General features: G+C 35.8%; 2 protein-coding genes across 3 annotated transcripts; one reads left to right on the forward strand and one right to left on the reverse strand.

The window, feature by feature from the left end:
• Positions 1-6432: 6432 nt before the first annotated feature.
• Positions 6433-15968, reverse strand: LOC143558712 (heterogeneous nuclear ribonucleoprotein Q-like). Of its 2 annotated transcripts, XM_077047496.1 has the most exons (9): positions 15829-15968; positions 8777-9254; positions 8574-8690; positions 8321-8461; positions 8020-8193; positions 7728-7935; positions 7469-7644; positions 6872-6957; positions 6433-6782 (listed from the first exon to the last, which is right to left on the reverse strand). In XM_077047496.1, exons 2-9 carry the CDS (start codon positions 9218-9220, stop codon positions 6614-6616), a joined length of 1515 nt encoding a protein of 504 aa, XP_076903611.1. In that variant the 5' UTR covers positions 9221-9254; positions 15829-15968; the 3' UTR covers positions 6433-6613. The 2 variants fall into 2 exon arrangements, with proteins under 2 accessions (XP_076903611.1, XP_076903610.1); XM_077047495.1 differs by lacking the exon at positions 15829-15968 and having other exon boundaries at positions 8777-9825.
• Positions 15969-18884: 2916 nt separating this feature from the next.
• Positions 18885-22476, forward strand: LOC143558714 (very-long-chain enoyl-CoA reductase-like). The gene is made up of 4 exons (XM_077047497.1): positions 18885-19023; positions 19101-19140; positions 21379-22133; positions 22270-22476. Exons 1-4 carry the CDS (start codon positions 18952-18954, stop codon positions 22336-22338), a joined length of 936 nt encoding a protein of 311 aa, XP_076903612.1. The 5' UTR covers positions 18885-18951; the 3' UTR covers positions 22339-22476.
• The last annotated feature ends 2671 nt before the right edge of the window (positions 22477-25147 follow it).

Below are 25147 nucleotides of genomic sequence, written 5' to 3' on the forward strand. Positions count from 1 at the left end.
TTCAAAACAAGAATAGTTTACTTCCATATTCAAACCTTCTGGACCTAGATAACAAAGAGATTGTTTTTAATCAAATTGATGTAGATATATTTTCCAGGTGGCCACCACAAGTGGGCCTAATTTAATCAAAGTGAAAGGCATGTTTTGGTCAAGATTGCATTTTCCATCAAAGTCACCGTCACTAGTGAATCACACGCCTTCTTTTGAAATCGTTCACAAAAAGTTATTACTTATTTGGCTAAGGTTTGCGGTTCCGTGAGCGGCTGGGGAGTGGACAGCATCTTGCGAGCCAGTCTAGTAAAATGAAAATGATGAGAGCCAATTATGTACTTTTATCTCATTGTTAAATTAAAATTTTCTATTACATTATTATTTAATTTAATACTTAATTTGATTTTATCTCAAATAATTTGTTTGGTAATTTTAAATAAAATAAACAAAACTGTGGTTTTTTAAGATTTTAATATAAATTTTATCGAAAACGGGATTGTTGTGATAAAATATATTGTTCTCGTAAGTAGTACACGCAGCTTTAAAGACAAAACATATAAATTTATGCATACCTAAAAAACTACTTCCTTCGTCCCATTTTAAATATCATGGAACATACAAATTAAGAAATATTTGCTTATTTTATTTTATGATTTGTAAAATGACAATAATGTCCTTTAATGTAATAATTGTTTTGTAAAATGAAACATCTAGTATATGTAATAGTAAGGACACAATTAAAAATTGAATTTATATGTATAGAAATGACATTTAAATTGGGACAACCAAAAATAGACATTTAAAATAGGACGGAGGGAGTATTAATTTTAAGCCATTTATCCTGATTTTTAAATGTGAGTATTTATCACAAGGATTAGTTTAGAATATTTAACTTGTTACATAGTTTACATATTTTGAAGTGTGTGCCTGTGATGTTACTAAAACTCTAAAAGTAAAAAAAAAAAAAAGAAATTGTTTGTTGTAGTGTCATGAATTAACTTACTAATAATTATTATGTTAAATTGTTGATAAAATATCAAAACATAGCAACACATGTTTACAGTTTGAATTAAAACACAATAAATAATTATCAAATGATAGAACTCGATCGTGATAGAACTCCATCTATTAAAAAGTATATTTAGTTTTATTTATGCAAACCCATGCATATATACTTTTCATCTACGTACCGCATACATTTATTCAAAAACTTTCAAAAATACACACAAATGAACTCAAAACCTTCTAACTCACGACAATACCTTACTATAAAAATAATATTATAACAAAAGAACACAAGTAGTAGAAAGTGATTGCACCACCTTTCTTAGAGAATGCTACAACACCTATTATTTTTATGATCATGACTACAAGTTGTACACAATCCATAGAACTCGGGCGGATACCCATACACCGGTAGTTGATCACCTGTTGTCGGGAACGGTGGCGGCACTGGTGGCTCAATGATGGTTCGCGGTGGAGGAGGAAGAAACTCGTAGTCAGTATTATTAATAACATCCCCCATATAGTTAACACTACTATTGAAATTGAGTCTGAATGAATTGGAATTAAGATCTCCAACCAACTCAACGTTATTTAATCCTTCGGCTTGTGACACTCTAAACAAGGCTTCGGCTAACTCTTGAACGTTTATGGTACCTTGATCATGAGGTCTCGTAAAGTTAGGGTTTTGGGTTCTAGGGTTTATTTCTCGTGACAAAATGATGACTTGTTTCTTGGTTTTGAGTTGATAGCGTTTCTGATTACTTCAGGGTGTTTAGAAGTGGATATTGTGACATGTCCAGTCACGGGGTCGATTTCTACTAGTTCGACATCATCAATTTGGTGCAACGCGATTCCCAGCTTTCGAATGCAACCTTCGCAGTTATGGAACCGAAGGATTCGAAAATTAACTGTCGTTGGACTCATCTAAACCTTAAACCCTAAACTCTAAACGCTAAATTGTAATCAGGTGGTGGAAAAGAGATGTTGCGAAGAGGTTAATTTGACGAAGTGACACTGAATTGATGATTAAGTAGACGAAATATATAAAACGTGACAGTTGACCTCTTGTACACTTTATATATTATTTTTCTTGTCATTTCTTATAACAAAAGATAAAGTATAGTAGTATACTAATGCTAAAAACTACATTGATGGTTTTTACCGAAAATGAAAGGACTACGTACGTTAACAAAGACTTAAATGCACGTATAGCTCTAACGCATGCAAGTCTCATTGCATAGGTTATTACTTATTACGTGTGGGCTATCTATAATATATATAAACGAAAACCCAAAAATCCTAGGTGTCGCGATGTGGTCGCTCCCCCCTTTTTAAAAGCCACCAGATTGCTCGATTTTTGAATGGTAAACTCTCATTGATTTAACCCGGTTTGACCCAAATAAATCTTACACGGGTCATAACTAATTCCTAACCTCACCCTCTCACAAACCCTATGGGCATCCTTTTCACACTCTCTAACCACCGTCTGGATCATCTTCTTCAATAACCACCAGATAATCTTCTTTTAATCTTGATTTTAATTTCAGGTTATACAATATTTCAATTGAATGATTCAAAGAACTGCCTCCTCTTAATCACAACTCTGATCGGGTAATCTTTCTTATTTAATTCGACGCTAATTTGATCAACTGGTTAAGTATTTGATGGATTAATTCAAGGCTAATTTGATTCAAGGTTAGTACGTTGGATGCCAATAGATGATTAAAAACTGATTTCTAACCTTTCAATCTCTAATTTTACAAGCCAAAGAATTCTTAAAGGTATCTTCACCCTTCTCTTTTTAATATCAAATCTCTAATTCTCTGACCTTAATTGATTTGTTGATTGATTGGTGTTAGAGATGGTGATGGAGGTTGGAGCAACATGTTTGGTGCCTGGTTATTCCTCTTCATTAAACTTTGAACCACGGGTACTTCATTTGTAAGAAACTATATAGCAATTCATCATTATGCCATATTTATGTTTTTCAGTTTTTAATTTATGGATTTGTAGTGTATTAATTTTATGATAAATCCTTCCTAAAGCCTAGAACTCATTATTCATATTAAACCTGATGATGTTGGTTCTTTGGCGAATCGGGTTCAATGTTAACAAGGTATATCTAATGATGCCAAGTGTATTATTGGGTTCAGTGTTAATTGTTTTCTTTATTCAAAGTAAATGAACCTTTTGACGGAAGTTTGTTTATTCAATAAACAAATGCTATTTTAGTCCAAGCATAAATGGAAAATTTATATATATATAACAAAAGTATATATTGATTTGGTTGTTTTGTATAGGATCAAAAGCCTTCAATATGCACATCTGTTTGCATTCTAACATTCTGCTTTTGTGAATAAAACAAAGGTTGTTCTGTTATTATTTAGAGGGTCCATCGGTTGCCCTTACACTGATAGGTCTAGAACAGTCGCACCACTTCGAATACAAATTTAAGTTGTTACATTATTAATATATATGTGATGGCATGTTGACTTTTAAGTCAAATGGGTTACTCTGTACACCAATTTTCTTATGTGTTATTTTAAATTTGCAAGAGGCACTGTATTGAATTTGCATTTGTAAGTTTTGAAAAATCTTAGGTTTTACTTTTAAAGTTAGGTTCCCAGTTGCTTTATTGTTTGGTAGCTAAATGTTTTTGGCTTATTACAAATATGAATACCGAAAGCCAAATTAGTATTAACATAGTTACAATTATATGTCCGGAGGGAGCAAAGATTCAACAAATCACTAGAAAGGAACATTCAGCGTTTAAATCTAACGACATAAAAGGTACCTCTCTAAGTGCTTTTGATTATAGATTTACAGATTAGTGAGGTTTCATCTAAATTTTTAAGGTTCAACGGGGAACGTCCAAGTATTAAAGATTAGCGAATGATTACCTGTTACGAGTTTGGATGGCTGAACAAAAATAGCTGAGGATGTAGATTTTCCAGTGTTTTGGGGCCGGAAAACAGTAAATAAAATGCGTTTAGTGGCGCTTTGCAAATTTAGTTAAACACGTTTATGTAAGGGTTGTGGCATTTTAATCACTCACGAGTGTTGGTTTGATCGGTTAAACACGTTTGTAAAAGTTGGTTAAATTGTCACTGGGCGTCTTTTAGATTACTTAGTAACTATATAAAGCGTGATAAAATAAAGTATTTGGTGCATACATTATTAGGGTTCGCTTTGGGTAAAACATGAGTCGAATATCCTTTACAACAAAGATAATTGTGTTGGTATATTCACCGGTATCTTGGGTTTTTTAAAACCGTTAGATTGCGATTGATCTGGATTTTACAGTGGGTTCAGTTTTTTTTAGTTTTACCATTTGGGACTGAAAGTTTAGGGATGAAAAAAAAGGGAAAAAAATACTGAATTTGGGCATGAAACTTTATGCCTACATTTTTTTGTTAATTAATAGTATAAAGAAAGAGGTTTTTGATAAAGTTCAAGATGGTTCCACGAAACAACAAATAGTCAAACGAGTGATAAGGGCAGTGCGGTTAGTGTTGTGGAGGATGGCGATATAGGCGAAGCGATTACAATTATTAAGTCTGATCTAAACTCAAGTTGCGAGATTGTTACTTCAGTTAAGGGTGTATTTGGAAACACGGAAATTGGATAGAAAGGGAGTTGGAGAATACAATCTACGTGTCCTTGGAAGTAACTGAGGATTTGAAGTTTGCTACTATAATGGTAAATTATATATTTTGTATGGAAACATTAATAAAACATTTATTAGCTATAGAATCATTTTTCAGACATATATTACCAATTTATATTAGTGATTCATTGTTATGAAGATGATAACCATCTTCAATCATTTTGTTCATTTGCTAGCGAACAAATTTGAATTTATAAACTAACTGTTTCAAAAACCATGATAAATAAATAATTAAAGCACTATTGCAAAATAAACATGTTAAGGGATAAGAACATGACCCGAATAAATCGTTTGAAACTTACTACCATGTGTCATCACTCAACCACATAGATGAGATGATATGACAACTTCAGCCAATTCATCATTTGCATCTCAACATTTGTAAAATATTATTATAAATATTAATTAATTAACATCCTAAACCATCAATAATATATGAAAATAAAAAAACTAAAAGTAACCCGCGTGACACGCGGGATACAAACTAGTGTATATATATATTTTTATATATATTGTGTGGCTTTCATTTCACGCGTGTGAAGTGATGAGAGTGTGATACTTCTATGTTCTACTTTTATGTTGGTATATACATGAGTGAGAGGTATTTGCGTCTATTTACACATAAAAATTATAAAACGGTTATTGTTATAGTTATGTTGGTTTACCATTTATAATTGTGCTCATATACCACTTGTAATTGTTTTCACATATAGGAGTGTTGAATTTCAAGTTATTCGCATCAAGTTAATTATTGAATTTGAAGATTGTACTCGAATTCGACTCTAATTTGGAAAAAAAAAACTCAAATAATCCGATCCCTATAAGTTAATCGAATTTAGGTTGAATGAGTTTATGCAAGTCATTCAAATTAGGAAAAACAGTTGGAGTTTACAATTTACATACATAAAAAATGGAATTACGATTTTTCCTACACTTTTATCTATATTAATAGCAGTCTCATTTGATTATCTATTTTTATCTCCATCTCCAAAATTTTAGTAAGTTACAAAGAACTCTTTTTTTCAGTTCAAGTAGAATTCACAATTTCACATCACATCCCGTACCACAACCCTAAAATTTGAGGGGAAGTTAAGGTAGTTATCTAAATATAGGGACTCGCTATTCACTCCTAATATTTATACTTTATATTTTTTAAGTTATTTAATTGAATATGGATGGATATAATGAAAGTGGTTTAAAAGGTTTTTCTAAATCATCTCTAAAACTAAAATTTGGGGATAAATATGTTTTTTGTTAAAATTATATGGATGTGGAAACGATTGCGAATGCTCTTATGGTCTTATACATAGTTATATACATAATCACAAAATGCCAAAGTCAACAATAGTAGTCAAGTGGGTTTTTAAGAACAGCCCCAATATTACACTACGACATAAAGAGCCTAACAAGATAGATACCCAGTCTCTAATATGCTTAGCCTTTGAATTTTACTTGGTCACACATATTAATAGGACCTAATTAGTATATTTATATAGCTTGGAAATTGCATCTTTAACATCATTTATAACAGCTTTTAGAGCCAGGGATCTCAGTTTAGATCAGCCTCTTTATCTTACATTTAAAAAGCTAAATTACAGCAAATCCGCCTTTGGTGACCCATGAAGCCATGACCTTAAAAGGAGCAACACCACACTAACACCAAAGTCCAATGGCTTTGCCAATTGGACCAAACTCTCCACCCAAACAGCCTCTTTATCTAATAGAAGAGTTAAAAGGTTCGCACCTGTATGGCCGTAATGCTACATGTGGTATTTAGCAGTACCATGACAAATTCAGCTACATCATACATAAATATAATTATGATACTTAAGAGCAAAGTAAAACTAGCATGTGAACAATAAGGGAAGTTCAATTATTCAAGCCCTTCCATGTTTAAAATAAGTACTCATGTTATAGAAGTTAAAATCGAAACACCAATTAACATTTAGACTAATAAGGGTTGTAGCGGCTACGTCCCCTACCTCCACTGTCATGACCACCTCGACGACCACCACCACCACCGCCACCTCCACCTCGACGACCACCACCACCACCGCCACCTCCTCTTTGCTGTTGTGGAGCTGGTAGTGGAGTGTGTGGCTGTACACCTGGTTGTTGCCTGTCACAGACAAAAACCCGCATTGGCTTAAAAGTTAAAACATCAAATATAGTCATGATAAACTATATCCTAAATAGATTTACACTTACAGAACATATCCAATCCTTCCATCAGGCAAAAGCATTGGCATCATAGCCATGCCAGCTGTCCCGGGTGCCCTTCCATACATAAGAGGCTGTGAAACAATAGTATATTAAGCATAAAAATAAGCTCAAAATCATCAATTTCATAACAATAAATATAACAGAAATACAGAATAGATTAGAAAAGCACACGTGCCCTGCTTGCGGTGCGCGCATATAATGTATATATGTGTGAACCCTCGGGTGGGCAAAAGTAAAATTGCACTAATTTTGACGTTATTTTACTAATTTTGTGAAAATAACGTTAAAGGTGATGGAAGGTTAATCAAGCATCATGTGGTGGCGTTGATAGCCGAAAGACAAGGGTACATGCACCAATCAGCCGGCGTCCCGATGATTGAGTGCTATGTGCCTTATGTAATATGTCCAAGGCTTGATGCAAAACTACTATCGAGCCGGGGGTCTCACCGGAAGCAGCCTCTCTATCCCCATGGGGTAGAGGTAAGGCTGTCTACATCTTACCCTCCTCAGACCCTACCATAGCTTTGCTATTGGTGGGATATACTAAGTACGATGATGATGATGATGATTAGAAAAGCACACCTGTGAATATCCTGAAGCATAGCCTGCACCCAAAGCACCATAGCCTGCAGCACCAACCAAACCATAACCCATACGAGGCTGGGTTGGAAGTATAGCAGCCTTCTGTGAGCTTGAATATCCTCCGGGCGATTTCTGGTCTGCTTGGGGTTTAGCAAGAGAGCACTCCAACTTTTGCCCTAATTACAAATATGTCAAATTATTATTTATTTGAAAAACATCATAAGCCTTGATTAACCAGTCATTATCGATTTATCATTACCATTAAGCTCATACTTCTCGGTGTTCTTAAGAGCCTTCAAAACACTAGATCGGTCTGCAAAATGAACAAAACCGAACCTACTCTTCTCATGACCTGCCTTTGCAGGAGGAAGAACAACTTTTGTAATCTTCCCATGGTGCTCAAATATCTTTTCTAACTGCTCCTGAGTAACATTTTTTGGCAAGTTTTTAACATACACTGCCTTAACCTGCATAAAAACAAAAATGAAATGATGATGTGTGTAAACTATATTAGAAAAAAAAACGGAAAATGTTCATCAAGCTGTAAGCACCTGAGAAGAAGCTGATGCCTCAGCATTTTTTGGGTCAGCCCAGCTAACAGTTGGAGCATTATCATCAAGCTTAAACTCAGGCTTTGACATATTTTGCCTTGAATATTCTGCACACGCATGGTTATAATAGTCGATAAAAGCAAAACCACGGTTCCGTCTGGAGTTTTGTGGGTCCTATAATAAAATACACAAAAAAATATTAGATATTCAACCATTAGATGTTCAACCATCTGCATGTCTTTTGATGCTCAATACTAGCAGATATATACAATGACTATAATAAATGAATCAGTGGTTAAACCTTTAACAGCTCTACAGAATTAATGCCCGGTCCAACCCTTTTGACAACCTTCTCCATGTCTTCCAGTGACCAGTTTTTAGGAACATTACCAATAAATAATTTATGTTTCGCTTGGGATGTTGAGCACTTAATTTTTCTACCCTGAGATAACATAAAAACAATGTGAAGTCAAAAACCTGAGAAAACTATAATTTTTAATAGGATGGAGCATCATTAAATGTAAAGGTAGCAATTTCAAAACTATTCGCAATACCTTCAACTGACTATTATTAAGCTCCTTGATGGCAGTAGAAGCCAAATCTTTAGTCCTGAAGGTCACAAAAGCATAGCCTTTATTCTCACTTGAGTCTTTGCCTCTCATTATTCGAACCTGTTATATGTTAATTAACATCAAAAATATGAATATATACATATATTGATATATATAATATTTATATAAGAGAGAGAGAAAGATACCTCTGTGACTTCTCCTACAGATTCACAGAACTCTTTCAAGTCATCTTCAGATGCATCAAGAGGTATTCCACCAAGATATACCTCTGAACCATAAGGAGGAAGTGCAAGAAGTTCTTCATGTTTTTTCTTTACATCTTCGTCGTCTTCAACATTATCCATTTCTTCATCTTTCACTCCTTTCTTATCATCTTCTTCTTCTTCATCATCATCGTCTTCTTCTTCTTCTTCCTCCTCTTCTTCATCTTCATCTTCCTCAACTTTTTCTTCAACTTCTTCCTCTTCTTCTTCTTCAACTTCTTCCTCTACTTCTTCATATTCAACTTCCTCCTCAACATCCCCATCAAAGTCCACCTGTTCTTCTGGTTCTATCTTGGGGGGCTTTGGTGGTTCTTCAATCTTGATTGACGTCAAATGTGCACTCGCCTTTGCCCGTGTCCTTGGCATCTTATATTTTTAAGAATAAAAGCTTGAACAGCAACTGGGATTGATACACAGAAGCCAGATGCATTTACAGAAGGAAGAAGACAACAATGGGAAGATTGAAACAAATTCAAAGAAGAAAGGGAGTGACAAAGTGATAGAATGTGTGCCATTAATTAGATAGTATGGCTCAAAGAGTTCAAAAGGCAAATTCAATGGGAAAATCAGTGTATCAATGACTTCCCAATATTTAGATTCAAACTGATATGTGGAAAAATGTATCTAGCTTCTAGAGTTACAATGTACCATCAACAATGCAAAACAGCAAAGAAATGAGGTTGAAGAGCAATTACTAAGGTTGAGAAATCAATAATTAAAGAATTTATGTTCATGCATCAGTCAAGAGCAATAGCAGTTAAAAAAGCTGGAAACTATGTCCAGACATGGTCAAAGGGAAGTTAAATGGGTGTAGCAGAATAATAATTTATAGCAATATTATCAGGACCGAGATTAATTTTCCTGTTCCTTTATGCCTGCAGCAAGTTAATGCACAGGAATTGAGAATATACTCAACCAATGAGCAATTCAAAAATGCACAAAGACAGTGCTTAATATCAACTGATTTGTGATAGAAAAGAAACAGATATACACTTAAAAGTTGACCAGTCACTGTTATAGTTTTAGGGATTTCTAATCTGAATATAACACATAAAACTGCCAGAACAAAAGCAAATCATAGAAAGTCGGAAACTACTGACCTTAAATTAAACAACAATAGCATAGCCCTCCCTGTGCTTAAATAATATCCTTCAGATCTTATATAAACTTAATTTAAAAAACTAGGTGAAATTCTGGTGTTTCTATCATGAATGAGAAAGCTTCCATACTCACTTCAGACTGAGACGTTTAAGCCTATGGTTCTCTACCAAGACAAGTGGCAAGTCTTTGTTTGATCTTAAACTTCTGGTAAAGGCATAGTTGAGATTCAAGTAAAAGAAAAGGAAGAATTTGCTGGGGTTCAATCAATGTAGTTGTCAAAATTCCAACCGCAAAATGATGACTTAGTAAAAGTAGCCCAATGAAATAAAACTCAAAAGACTGCGGCTTCTGCTATTTACTGGTAATTTATCTCTGTCATCTCAAAATGTTGACCTTGTGCATTCATAAGAGACCGTCAAAACCTCTTGCTAAAATTAGTCAATCGTTTTATTATGGTTTGAGGCATAGTTATCAAAGGCGCTAGTCACACTTAAGGCGCGTAGGCCTCCCTTGGGGCCCAGGCGCAAAGCGCAAAATCGTGAACGCAAAGGTACATAGATGGGAATGTACCAGAAGACAATCACTGTATGTGATCTTTGTCCATGTTTTGCCTTACATGAAGACTCAGAAATCACAATTTCTATTCGTTATGTTAGATTCTTATTGGTAACTTCTTTTGCAAACCTTATACAACACTAGCAAAGACATACACATCAGCATATCACATATTCAACTAATTATAAACTCTACATAGACAACTTAAACTATGTTTGAAAGCAAAGGAATAACCGACAACTTCAAAAGCTTTGCAACTTGCACAAAACTCAGATGACTTTTGTAGTTATTCCAAATTAGTTGGCTAGGCTGAGAGTAATATTAGCAAGACAGAGAGCCCTAAAAGGTGTATATTATGCCCTTAGGTGTTTGAAGCAACCAAGCCCTTCCACAAGGGCCTTGGTTTTTGTTGCGTTTTGCAGACGAGGTGGGCCCGAAAAGGTTTTATTTCAATGTTGTGTGTAGTGCGTAGGTTATGAGGTGGAAACTAAGAATAATAATGATATTTGTACGGTTGGAGATGAAATGAGGGTTTTTAATTGTAAGGATATGATGTAGCAGATGCTATGGCACCTGTTAATTGTATTTAGTTAGGGTTTTAGCCCATTTGGTTAGATAGAGCCCATGGGCCTTTTATGGGCTGTTAGCTAGGGTTTAGTTGTGTATATACAGGTGTAGTGGCTTATGTATTTCACACACCTTCAAGTAATAAACATTACTTTCACTACAACCATCTTCTTTACATGGTATCAGAGCTACGGCTCTCGATCCAAACCCTAGCCGCGATCTGACCCGAACCTGAGTCTGACCAGCCGTCACCAGCAGCCTTCAGATCTGAAACAAGCTCCTGCCTTGTTGTTCTGTCCGAGCACTGTTCACGCGAGCACTGTTCACCGGGACTGTTCATCGCCGGAACACTGTTCACTGCCGGGAAAACTACTGTTCACTGACGAGCACTGTTCACGCGAAATCCCTGTTCACCGGTACTGTTCATCGCTGAAAACACTGTTCATGCCGGAAACACTGTTCACTGCCGGGATTTCTGTTCACTGCCGGAAAGTTACTGTTCGCTGCCGGAATTACTGTTCGCTGCCGGGATTAACTGTTCACGACGAGTAACTGTTTACGCCGGAATCTGTTCCTGCCCTCCACCCTCACTTGTTACTGTTCACAGTCAATTTTCAGTTTCGTGTATCACTATGGGCGAAAATACATACATGTATACATTTACTAAAGAGGAGCATGATCTTATTCAACGGTTTCTTACCTCCCAGTTGCCTCATCCTCAAACCAGCTCGGCACATTCAGGTAAACCTTCTAGCCTTGACTTATCATGGGTGATTGATTCTGGAGCCACACATCACATGACTGGGAATCGGGGTATTTTTTCTAGTCTTCAAAATGTTTCCCATGCACCAGTACGTCTTGCCGATGGATCTTCATGTCCCGTTCTAGGCATAGGATCCATCAGTAACTCGGAAAACCTAAAACTGTCTTCTATCCTATTTGTTCCTAAATTTCCTACCAGTCTTTGTTCAGTGAGTCAGATTACCAAACAAAACAACTGTTCTGTGACCTTTTACCCAACTCACTGCGTTTTTCATGAACTAGGAACAAATCGGGTAATTGGTACTGGTTTTGAATCAGGAGGTCTCTATCGTATATCCCCGTTTTCGCATCCTGTAGCAAACTTATGTGATTCCGCTGTCAGGGAGGCTCACTGTCGGTTAGGTCATCCCTCTACAGCAATTCTGAGGCAAATGCGACCAGATTTACCACTTTCATCTTTTAATTTTCATTGTGAGTCGTGTCAACTTGGTAAACATACCAGGCGTCCCTATCCCCCTAGGGTGCCCAATCGAGTCAGTTCTTGTTTTGAACTGTTGCATTCTGATGTATGGGGTCCTTGCCCTATCAAATCTACGTTGGGTTTTGAATATTTTATTACCTTTATTGATGACTATTCTCGCACTACTTGGGTTTATTTATTGAAATCTCGTAGTGAGGTATTTTCCATATTTCGAGAATTTAATGCTTATGTTCAAAACCAATTTAACACCACCATTAAAACTTTACGATCTGATAATGCTAAAGAATATTTTTCCACCGACTTTTCTTCATACTTAAAAACCAACGGCATTATTCATGAATCATCGTGTGCTTATACATCTCAACAAAATGGTGTGTCCGAACGCAAAAATCGTCACATATTGGATGTTGCTCGCACAATCATGATCCAATCACGTGTTCCTCATCGTTTTTGGGGAGATGCCGTTCTCACTGCCACATATCTGATTAACCGCATGCCCTCAACCGTTCTTCATGGTAAAACACCGTTTTCTATACTATTTCCCAACGATGATCCATTTCCTCTCGCACCTAAAGTATTTGGTTGTGTCGCCTATGTTCATGACCATAGTCCAAAAACCATCAAACTTGATCCTCGAGCCATTCGTTGTGTCTTTCTTGGTTACTCACGGGTTCAAAAAGGGTATCGATGCTATAGCCCATCACTTAACCGATACTTTACCAGTGCCGATGTCACTTTTCACGAGTCTCCTTACTTTCCCGAGTGTTCCACTCCTGTTTCTGACCCGTTTCCCGACCTCGATATACCCACATCTCCCTTCATCCCCACCATTCCTGTGTCAATTCATTTTACTGATCCAATCTCTACTGATTCTGACCCACCGACAGAATCTCCGCCACTGCTTTTCACATATGCTAGGCGGGGTAGGGGTCAAACATCAGCGACTCTTGATTCACAACCTGGCCACGACCCCGAAATACCCTCCGATACTCCGCCTACATCTGAGCAATCCACACCTCTCACTACTACATCGTTACCCGATCCACCAACCTCTGACACACCTGTTTATGATCCTCCTGGTGCCCCACTTCCCGATATACCTATTTCCTTTCGCAAGGAACCCCGGACATGTACTCGTTACCCAATTCAGGACTATGTTGCCTACACCCACCTATCTCCTGAATCTCATGCGTACACCACTACCCTTGATTCCTACCCGATTCCCAAAAATGTGACGAGTGCTCTCGCTCACCCAGGATGGAGACAGGCTATGGAAGATGAAATCGGGGCTCTAAAGTCGAATCATACATGGGATCTTGAAACACTTCCTAAAGGGAAGCGTATTGTTGGTTGTCGTTGGGTGTTTACGGTTAAACTACACCCGGATGGCTCCCTACACCGCTTAAAGGCTCGGTTGGTTGCAAAAGGGTATTCTCAGGCATATGGCATTGATTACGATGAAACTTTCTCTCCGGTTGCTAAAATGCCATCTGTCCGTATTTGCATCGCTCTTGCTGCCATTAATCATTGGCCGCTCCACCAGCTTGATGTCAAGAACGCCTTTCTTAATGGTGTTCTTGAGGAGGAGGTATATATGGAGCAGCCCCCAGGGTTCGTCGTTAAGGAGGAGGCCTCGAAAGTTTGTAGACTACGTCGTTCTCTATATGGTCTTAAACAGTCTCCCAGAGCATGGTTTGGTCGATTCTCTAGTGTTATGGGACAGTTTGGGATGACGCGGAGTGCCTACGATCACTCTGTCTTCTTTAGACACCAGAAAGGGAAGAGGATTATCGTAGTTGTTTATGTGGATGACATTATAATCACAGGTGATGACGAGGTCGGGATTTCCGAACTCAAGCAGTTTCTTCAGTCTCAGTTTCAGGTAAGCGACTTAGGTCGACTGAGGTATTTCCTTGGCATAGAAGTATCCCGCTCTCCACAAGGAATACTTCTCTCCCAACGAAAGTATGTTCTTGATATGTTAACTGAATGTGGCTTACTGGGTTGTAAACCTGTTGATACACCAATGCTTCCTACAAAGAAACTCCTCCCAAAGGAAGGAGATCCAATGAAAGATCCTGAGCGATACAGACGGCTGGTTGGTAAACTTAATTATTTAACCGTCACACGACCGGATATCTCCTTTACTGTCAGTGTTCTGAGCCAATTTATGGCTACACCATACACCGGTCACTGGGATGCTGCCCTTCGTGTCTTAAGATATCTTAAGACCTCACCTGGCTTGGGCATATTATACTCTGATCAGGGTCATTGTCGTGTAGGTGCCTTCACGGAAGAAGGAGATGGTCGAATATCAGGGTTCTCAGATGCAGATTGGGCAGGTTGTCCAATTTCTCGACGATCTACCACCGGATATTGTGTGTTTGTTGGGGGAAACCTTGTATCATGGAAGAGTAAGAAGCAACACACGGTCTCCCGGTCGAGTGCCGAATCAGAATATAGAGCCATGGCAGATGTAACATCAGAGATGACATGGGTTCGTCGTCTTCTCAGAGAGCTCGGGGTTGTTTCTAATGACTTGATGAGGCTATACTGTGATAATCAGTCAGCTATTCACATAGCCAAGAATCAAGTATTTCATGAGAGGACAAAACATATTGAGGTCGACTGCCACCTTATCAGAGATCGGGTAGTAGGCACACAAATTGATCCTCCTTCCATTCAACCAGTTCATGTGAAGACAAATTTTCAGCTAGCAGACATTCTAACTAAACCGCTCCGGAAAGCTCAGATAGATTTTATTTGTAACAAGTTGGGCATGATTAACATCTATGCTCCAACTTGAGGAGGAGTGTTAATTGTATTTAGTTAGGGTTTTAGCCCATTTGGTTAGATAGAGCCCATGGGCCTTTTATGGGCTGTTAGCTAGGGTTTAGTTGTGTATATATAGGTGTAGTGGCTTATGTATTTCACACACCTTCAAGTAATAAACATTACTTTCACTACAACCATCTTCTTTACAGCACCTAAGGATGCCCATAACAAGTACCGAACAGGGCACTTTCGGTACCACTTCGTTATGGGTACATACGCCGTACGGTACCAGTATTTTACCCACTTTTGGCAATTTCCGGTATCGGTATTTTCGGTTCCGGAACCGAGCTCATGCCTTATCTTACTAGTGGATTATCCAAAACCCTAACTATTGAGATTCACATTGACCTTACACTATTATATTACATAAATTAGCTATTAACCATAATAACCTAACTCCAAAGGTCCAGCACATAATATTAGCATATACTGGTATATTACACTACGAAACACCAAAAACGCCTAAATGTTACATCGTTAATTTCAATTAATTTCAAACACGTAGATAATAATTCATAGCTTCTATATTCTCTAAGTACACAAATTAGTACCAATTTCATCACTAATTAACAGATCAATCACACGTCATATCTGTTTGAATAATATTTATTATCCGTGAAAAAATAAAGGTACAGGTTGGGAAAATAAATATAAAATAAAAGGCGAGTGATACCTGTACTTGACGGCGGATGACGGATCTCAAACGACGTCGAACGGAGGAATTTGACGGAGGAGACGATAAGCGGCGTGGTAGCCTGAATAATAATAAATAATATAGAGGTTAGGTTAAAGTTTTATATTACCTGTTTTGGTATTTATTTATTTCACGGTTCTGAAGATATTTTCTATTTTCAACTTTTTATATATAAATGGAAATGGAAATGGAAATTCGCTGGCAAATGACGTTTCCTTTCTATTTTTTAAAATTTTTATTCCGACTTAAATAAATGGGGATAAACAAATCGTACTGAATCGGTACCGAAACAATAATTTCAATACCGCTACTTGTAATAAATTTTTAAGAAAATTGGAATCGAAAAATTCAGGATTAGTACTGGTACCGTAAGTAAAAAAATTGGTACCGATATCGAGTTTTTAAGGAATCCAGGATAAAGAAGTTATGGGTTAGTACCGACGTCATCCATATAATTCATCATGATGTTATCATGTGACCCAAAGGTTATGAGTTTGGGTTATGGAAGCAACCTCTTGTAAAAATGTAAGGTACATATTCGTACGACAGGTCTAAGTCGGCTTGACATTTTATACTTTATGTATGTGGAAGCCTTGTACGTCGAGTTTGCAATATTGATAATGGCGTGATGGTAAATTAAAATAAAAAAATTAAAAATGTTTTGAAAAAAATCTAAGGAAACACATGCAAAAATCATTTATAGCTTTAACTAATAACTATAATAAAGTTATTTAACCTCGTCTTTCCTCTCTCTTAATATTTTTTATAAAACATAAAGTGTAATTGTTTATAGATTAAACCAGTTTTGTAATAAAGATGTCACAATGTCATATTTATTGAAATAAAATTAATATGTAATAAACACTAGTATTTCATAATTTTTTCATAACATAATTTTTCTAGAGGGGAAAATATACCGTTTAATAACTTTTTTATATATTAAATTAGGTTTAAAGTGTGATGTATCTTCTTGCGTTGCTCCCATCTCGACTTAATTGCGTTGCTCCCATCTCGACTTTCTACTAAATATTGGTTCATCTCGGACTTTGGTTGACATCCTAGTACCCTATAACAAAGCTTCCCCAACACCATTGTGTCATTATGAACTAAAAAGCATTATTGTTCTAATAATGAGGTGGCGAAAATAAATTTAAAGTAAACTAGGTAGCGTAGGATAAGACGATAGCTCCAATACATTCGAGAGAGCATGGGGTAGGGGCCTCTATAAATTCAACATTGCATTCCTATCAAAATTGTGGTGTCAATATAAAGCAGATAGCTTATATTTGTAAGACAGTGTGATTTAATCCATTTATTTATGATAGTAATAAAGCGTAAAAGTACATCCCTTAAAAATGCTTTATTACCAACACCTAGAAAATATAAATAGAATTGATGAGTACTTAAATTTTACTCCATTTATATTGAGGAGCTGGAAGCATCCCATATATTTTGGATAAATAGTTGGATTGTAACGGACTAATTAGCTTATTTCCTTCACTTTTTAATCTTGAACATCTAAAAAACGGCGCAATAGCAGAAAGCATACTTAGGATGGGTGATTCGGTTACTCCAAGAGTCCAAGGTGGGAGTGGGAAAAAGAGGAGTTAAACGAATATGAAATATTGAAGGTGTAGCAATGTTTAAAGATGAGGGTAGACCTACACTATAGATTCCGGGGTCACATGACCCAATGAATTTTGAAATTTCAGTAGAATGGAGGTAAACGAAACTTTGATTCACATCAAATTAAATATTAAAGTTAAACCTTTATTAAATTTGTTTGGTCTAGTGGCAACTGGCTAGGCATTGGGTTTTCGAATTCTAATAAAAGTACAAGTGGTTAGGATGAAAATCGGTGGTAAATATAATTTATACTATATAATAATTAGCAAAAAGATGCTTAACTGGCATTCCAAATATGTATGCATCGTGGAGAACCCAAACAAAACGCTTTACTTTAAGTAAAAATTAACGCTAAAACTCCTAAATTTAGTGATCAAATTATTCGTTGTAATTATTCATATTTGTACTTTACTCATAATATTACTCTCTACATTATAAAAATCTCCACTCACAAAATATATGAGGAAGGATATGAATGTTTTATTACCGACCCAATAATAGTGTACCTTTAAATGTTTTTTTATCAAACATATATTTTATAGCATACGTGACCCATACCAAATAAAGGTTGACAATTTAGACACGTGCACGGATAGAAGACACGAACCTACACAACCTTTACAGGTAATGTGGGTTAAACAGGTAGACACGAATCGACCTGCTAAGTTTACTGTCTAAACTGGTAACATACCCATTTATTTGTTAAGTACCTGTTAATACCTAATTATATTTTTTTATAACTAAAAATATATAATATAACATGTATTGTACCCTAACTACTCAACCTTAATTCTTTTACACCCGTACCATACCATCGTCTGTCCATCGACAAATGTAGCGATGCACTCGATGCCACATCTCCAGTCTCCATTATCGCATCCCATATATACGATCTCCCTCCTCGCAACCCACGTCTCTGCTTTCCCTCCTCGCAACCACGTCTCCGGTCTCCCTCCTCGTAGCCCACGTCTCCGATCTCTCTTCGCACACTCTGCAACGGCGCCACCGGGTCGCCCCCCCCCCATCAAACACCGTCACCTACACGTCTACAACTAATTGTCTCTTAAAGCACCCAAATCGAACCCTCTTATGATTATCCTCGTATGTGTCTGGTATTAACAAGTTCGTGTTCATATACATATTTCATGTTCGTGTCTTATCAAGTACCATACGTGCCTAAGACCAAATACAAAGAGGCGGTTAGTTAAATTTTAGCAAAGGATATTTTGTAGAGCTACTGGCACGTGCGAAGTTGATGAATATCGGTAGATGCAGTTAGACTAGCCTATCAGCATCAGCTGCTTCTTCATTAAAATCAGTAGTGGTTGCCTCTACCCATCTACCCAACCATACCTCCTCTTTGATTTTATTTAATTAAAATCTCATTATCATCTTCCTACCCATAAATCTATTAGTTATAATATTTCATAACAATAATATCACCGCACTTGTCCTCATTGTTTCCGATCCGTTAAGATGAAGGTGACGGTTACTACGCGGAGCGGTAGAGAGCTAATCAACGGTGGCCTTGTGCTTCATGACGACTCTGTAAGCAATCACCTCTCAGTTTTCACTTCTCTTTATTTACTCATTTTTTTAATGCTATTTTGGGGGGTGTTTGTCAGGCTACTGTTGCTGATCTGCAGAAAGCAATTCATCAACGAAGTAAGTTACTTACTTCTTCACTTCTCAATCTTCATTATTAATTTTAATACCTTTCAATTAACAATTTAATATATAACAATAGAAAATAATTTAATAATATCCTTTTCTGATTTCAATATAACAGAAAACCTAATGTAGTTAGAAAAGCTATACTACTCTCAATATCTCATAGATAGTGTGCTGTAAGTGTTGTTGAACTCGATGGGCGTTAGTCGGGCAGTGCGGGTAGGACCAACGATTAATCGGATTATAATTTATATGTAATCTTTCAAATCTACATATATACACCAAATTTTATATAAAAATTAAAAAAATTCTCAATTTTGACCGTTTTGACCAAACTGGTGATTAATCGGATTAGAATTTATATGTAAATATTCAAATATACACATATATACCAATATTTCTATAATTTTTTTTTCCAAATTTGACTGATTTGACCATAAATCGATTAATTTGAGACTAGTCAGCGTGGCACTGACTAGCAATCAATCGGTGATTAATTAGCGCCTAGGCGCGATTTTTACAACCGTGAATTATATTACTTATTAGTATAAACACTCGAAGTAAGGATAAATACATAACTACTTAAGGTTTTTACTTTATAATTCAATATGTACCTACATACAAACTTACTATTATTTTGTATTAAAAAAACATGATTGCTGCATGCCAAGAATTGTAAAGGAAGTAGGCAATGTAAAATTTTTTGTACCGGTTCAGTATGGTTTTTCCAGCACGTATTGAACCGCTTGCTTCAAAAGAGGTGTGCCTTGCATATGTTTTGAGGGGCCCTCGCCTTTCCTAGCATGCAAGCCATTCACTTTTGACTACATATAACAAGTATTAAGACCAACTATTAATTATTGTGATACACTCTTGTTACCAGAAAACATGTGTTAGTTGCCCATCAAACACAAAGTGAATGTTGACTATTGTAAATGAATTTGCATCATGTGATTGTGTACTTGCAAATTATAAGTAATTAGTACCAGTAATTACCCATAGATGCTTATAGACTTATTTTTATCCTAAGGTTTGATTGTATTGATATACATTAAGACCAATGCATTTAAGGTATATGTTTAACACGCTATCGAATGCGCCTCTTTTATATTAATTTGAAAAGGTTGTTTTTGGTTGATGGGTTTGGGAATGAAGGAATGGGTTTGATACCCATTGTCTATACCCACCATTGGAGTGGATGGGTTTTACATTTTTCATTTCCACATCCATTAGACCATACAATATTCCAAAAATCGAATTTGAACTCATACCTATTCCCATTATACACATTACAAAAGGCAAAACCATGCTCTCTCACAAAGTTATTGTTGACAAGGCCACATCAACGTGTACGAGTGAGATGGGTACGCTGTATAACTCATTTATGCAATGCTTATGGACTCATTCCTTTGAAACAAAGATCTTACAATGTAGTCCCTGATCTTCAGCTAAAGTTACCATTAAACTTTTTTTTTCTCAGAACCAACCAGGTTACGACACGTGGCCGGTGGCCCATTCACAACAACCTGGTAGATCCAAGAAAAATTTTTCTCCTTTTTCTTGGACCAAGGCCACGTGTTGTAACCTGGTTCGCCCTGAGAAAAAAACATAAAGTTTGTGTGCAACCGGTAACTTTATTTAAAGTGCAGACTCTGTGGTAACTTCTTCTTTTTCATTAGATGAGTCCATAAACATTGCATAAATAAGTTGTTTAATGTACCTAGATCACGTGTACAAATTGTTGTAACTTTATGAATAGTAACTTTGTGAGAGGGCATCGGGCTTACTGTGAATCATGAGCGAAGGCAGATAGAAATCTAGAATGAAGTTGAAAGTGAAATCACCAGCTATTTTACTTGAGTGATAATCAGTTTGGAAGAAATGCTCACAGTTGACTTTATATATCAAAGATTATCGTTTAAATTCCATACCATATAGCATTAAATTTAGATGACTTGTGGTTTTCACCTTCAAAACTTTGTTCCAACTTCCTTAAGGAGTTAAGGTTTACATATAATGTAGTAATGCACTGTTTTAGGCTTTTGGCTTGACGCTGCATACATCCTACCATAAAACAAAAGGCATTCAGAGTTATCATATTTATATAAAATAATATAGGTGCATTGCATTAGTAACTTAATGTTTAATAATGTTAATATGATACATTCTATTGAAGAACTTTTATATAATCAAAACAATCTCTTATTACTCACATGCATCTTCTGTAAACAGTCAAGAAATACTATCCTTCAAGACAACGTTTAACCCTACCCGTCCAACCTGGCTCAAAGGAAAAGCCCGTTGTTCTTCAATCCAAGAAAGCTCTAAAAGAGTACACAACCGGAAACTCTGACACCCTTACTATAGTTTTTAAGGATCTGGGCCCACAAGTTTCATATCGCACACTCTTCTTTTTTGAGTATTTGGGCCCGTTAATCCTCTATCCCGTCTTCTACTACTTCAACGTGTACCAAATTTTCGGGTACAAAGACAAACAGGTTATCCATCCGGTTCAAACATACGCATTATACTACTGGTGCTTCCATTATTTCAAGCGTATCATGGAGACGTTTTTTGTGCACCGTTTCAGTCATGCAACTTCACCTCTTTCAAACGTGTTTAGAAACTGTTCTTATTATTGGACTTTTGGGTGTTACATAGCTTATTATGTTAACCATCCTCACTACACACCCGTAAGTGACCTCCAGATGAAGATTGGATTCGGGTTTGGGTCGGTTATGCAAGTTGCAAACTTGTATTGCCACATCATACTCAGGAATCTTAGGAGCCCGAGTGGGAATGGAGGGTACCAAATTCCAAAAGGGTTTTTGTTTAATATTGTGACGTGTGCAAATTATACAACCGAGATTTATCAGTGGTTGGGTTTTAATATCGCGACACAGACTGTTGCGGGTTATGTTTTTCTTTTGGTTGCTGCTTCCATCATGACTAATTGGGCCCTGGCTAAACATCGACGTCTCAGGAGGGTAATATTCTTAAACCTTTTTATTAATTCATGGGTCAGTTTGGGCTCGTGTTTGATCTCAAACGGGTTGAAATGTCGTATATGGTCATATGATAAATTAGGTCTGATACATTTTGTGATGTTTTTTTTTGTTGCAGCTGTTTGATGGGAAGGAAGGAAGACCAAAATACCCTCGCCGATGGGTGATATTGCCCCCGTTCCTGTAAACGACTGCACACGTGGGTTGTATCTTAAGTTTGTTCTAGTCAACAGATTGTTAAGAACTTATGTTTCCTTTCGATTTGTGAATCATACATATGATTTGTATCTGTTAGTTTGAGTCTTATATTTTGTGATATCTGGATCTTTAGCAACTTTGCATAATCTTAATTATTTCTTCCAGTTTAAATGAGTCTTTATGTCTACTTCTTGGCGTTTATACTTTATATAAAGGGGGAAAGCTAACGTACAAATGAAATTATCATGCTAATTGTGAGAATCAAGTAGAGTAATTATATATACATAATTACACTATGATGTAATTACAAAAACACTCTACTTGATTTTCACAATTAGCACGCTAATTTCATTTGTATTTGATCCAAATCCTACTTACTTTCATGTCTGAACTTATAGATTTTAAAATATATACTTAGTCTCATGTCATTGCCTATTATCGTCGAGTTCATATTTATAAATGATTTACATGTATACACATACCAACACACAAGAATATATACATCACCAAGTTGGCAAGATTCTATATATACATAAACATGAGTCATGACAGCCATGGTGGTGTGATAGTGGGCGGATGGATATATGATGAAAGTGATTTTGGGATTAATTTAATAAATGATCTGTGAACTGATCTTTCAGTGATCTACAATATTAATTGATTATTAAGGGAAAAAATAGTTTTAAAACTTATATTCCAAAATCATATAATATTAGAGGAAAAAAGTGAATAAATGGAATATATGCATCTCATATTGAGCTTTAAATTTGTAGTTACTAAACTTAAAGATTCATTACAAGTTCAATTTTGACTTGGTCTCAATCAAACTCAGAGTTTACTCATACAAATATGGTTCTAATGCATCAAAATTATATTCTAATATGTGTTTTTATTATGTAACATTACAAAATAGCGCATGTCACGCTTAGTAGTCCACGAAACCAGTTCATCCATGTTCCATGAAAAGAATATGGCCAATATTTAAAGAGAAAATCTTGATCTTTTAAAATAATATACCTTAATAAGCAACTAGATGGTTGACAAGCACTTTAGATCATTCCCATTGGCAACCCAATGGGAGATTGGGTTGCCACATGGCATTAAAAGTAATAAAAAACTAATTGTTTTATACTTTAAGCTCACGATTCGTTCACCAAATCAATCTAGTTTGCAACCCATTGTTTTGCCAGGTATCAACCAGTCAGTAGTGCATGTTTCTTTTTTCCTTTTTGCTTTTTTTTTGTTAACAATTAATTTAGTATACAATTAGAGATTTGTTTAATAATTTAAATTGCTAACTTTAAAAAAGATTCTAAAAACGCAGTCGTGCTTATTTTTTAATTATGAACATTTCGATATAATTTTATTAAAAACAAGATTCATTAAGAAATATTTAAACTTTTTAAATAATTTTTCAATATAATAATCTTGGCTGTAAACTTATTATTTACATATATATTTTTCTATACATTTTAAATAATCATACACTATATTTCTTTAATAAAATGATTGTTTGGGTTGGATTGTGAATGAGAGTGAAAATTTAGAGTGAAATGAGTTGTGTGTATTGATGAGAGAGAAATTAGTTTTTTATTTAAAGATTGGGTTGAGTTGGGTTGTGAACGGGAGTGGTCTTAGATTTGGAGTTATGTAATTGTAAGTTAGTCAAACAAATATTTGTTACATCAATTAATGATAACTAATAGATTCTCTAACTCTACTTTCAAACTATAATTTTTATTCTTATTTTTATTTGTCAACATGGTTGAACCCACACCCACTTGAAAAGACAAAATCTTATCCAACTTCTTGATACGACTAGACCAAGACCTTATGGATTTAGATTGTTGAATGGGATTAAAGGTCGCACAACTTGGTTTTTAATTTGTATTTAATAATCATATAGATTTTGGAAGGAGAAATAATAAGTTTTGGTGATATCCTACGAAAGCGTTGAAACATGTATCTAAACTAGAGTTTAGATGAGTATTTCCGTAGGGTAAAGCATACTGAAACCATTAATCCAAGTAGAGAACTAAATCTGCAAAATGAACATGAATCATTTTACTGTTTGATAATAAGAAGAGAGCTGAGAGAACATGAATCCTTTTACTGTTTGATGGAGTCTCCTATTTATATTTATTGCATGTATGATATATTTATTGCACACATGCCATATTGGTATATCCACATGGTCTCATTGTGGCTAACGTAGTGGAGGTTGTTTTGTGCGAGTCCCACCGTGTAGTAGGGTTGTCTCCTTATACAACTATTAAAGTGGTCCCCGAGCGTAAAATCTGTACAAACTGCGTTACCCTGATGGCGCTTATTTCTCCTCTACAGTTGCCTAACTGACAATGTGGTCTTCAGGTGTACCTTCTTCCAGATGGAGTCTCCGTATTAGCTTCTTGAGGGTGCGTGTTTGCGGTTTGTTTCCTCTGACGTTTTCCTGTCAATGAGTTGGTCTTTGGTGATTGGTCTTGATCTGAATCCCAGACCATATCTCTTCACACATAACTGGATAAACACGAAAGCAAGTATAAACACAAGTTACTTCATTCATAATCGGTCAAGATTTTAGTCGAAAATATAACTAACTGTTATTTTTTTTTAAAGTTCGCTTTCAAGATAAGCTATAATTCTAAAAACTTTATTCAAAGATTGAATTTATGATTTTCTTTTCAAAAGAAAAATGTTAAAGCTGGATATTCAGAAATAATTGATCATAACTAACATTTATAAAGCTATGTTAATTTCTCCTTTAAATGTACTTTAGCAGACACCACACATGGGAGTGA

Source organism: Bidens hawaiensis, unplaced genomic scaffold, assembly GCF_021521415.1.
Source record: "Bidens hawaiensis isolate Kalapana, Puna unplaced genomic scaffold, B.hawaiensis_p1.1 tig00019588_1, whole genome shotgun sequence".
Taxonomy (NCBI): Eukaryota; Viridiplantae; Streptophyta; class Magnoliopsida; order Asterales; family Asteraceae; genus Bidens; species Bidens hawaiensis.

Coding starts and splice junctions, on each gene's coding strand:
- LOC143558714 (XM_077047497.1), top strand. CDS start 18,952: ATGAAGGTGACGGTTACTACGCGGAGCGGTAGAGAGCTAATCAACGGT. Junction 19,024..19,100: donor TTGTGCTTCATGACGACTCT/GTAAGCAATCAC, acceptor GGTGTTTGTCAG/GCTACTGTTGCTGATCTGCA. Junction 22,134..22,269: donor AACATCGACGTCTCAGGAGG/GTAATATTCTTA, acceptor TTTTTGTTGCAG/CTGTTTGATGGGAAGGAAGG.
- LOC143558712 (XM_077047496.1), bottom strand. CDS start 9,220: ATGCCAAGGACACGGGCAAAGGCGAGTGCACATTTGACGTCAATCAAG. Junction 7,936..8,019: donor AGGCATCAGCTTCTTCTCAG/GTGCTTACAGCT, acceptor GTTTTTATGCAG/GTTAAGGCAGTGTATGTTAA. Junction 6,958..7,468: donor ATGCTTCAGGATATTCACAG/GTGTGCTTTTCT, acceptor ATTGTTTCACAG/CCTCTTATGTATGGAAGGGC.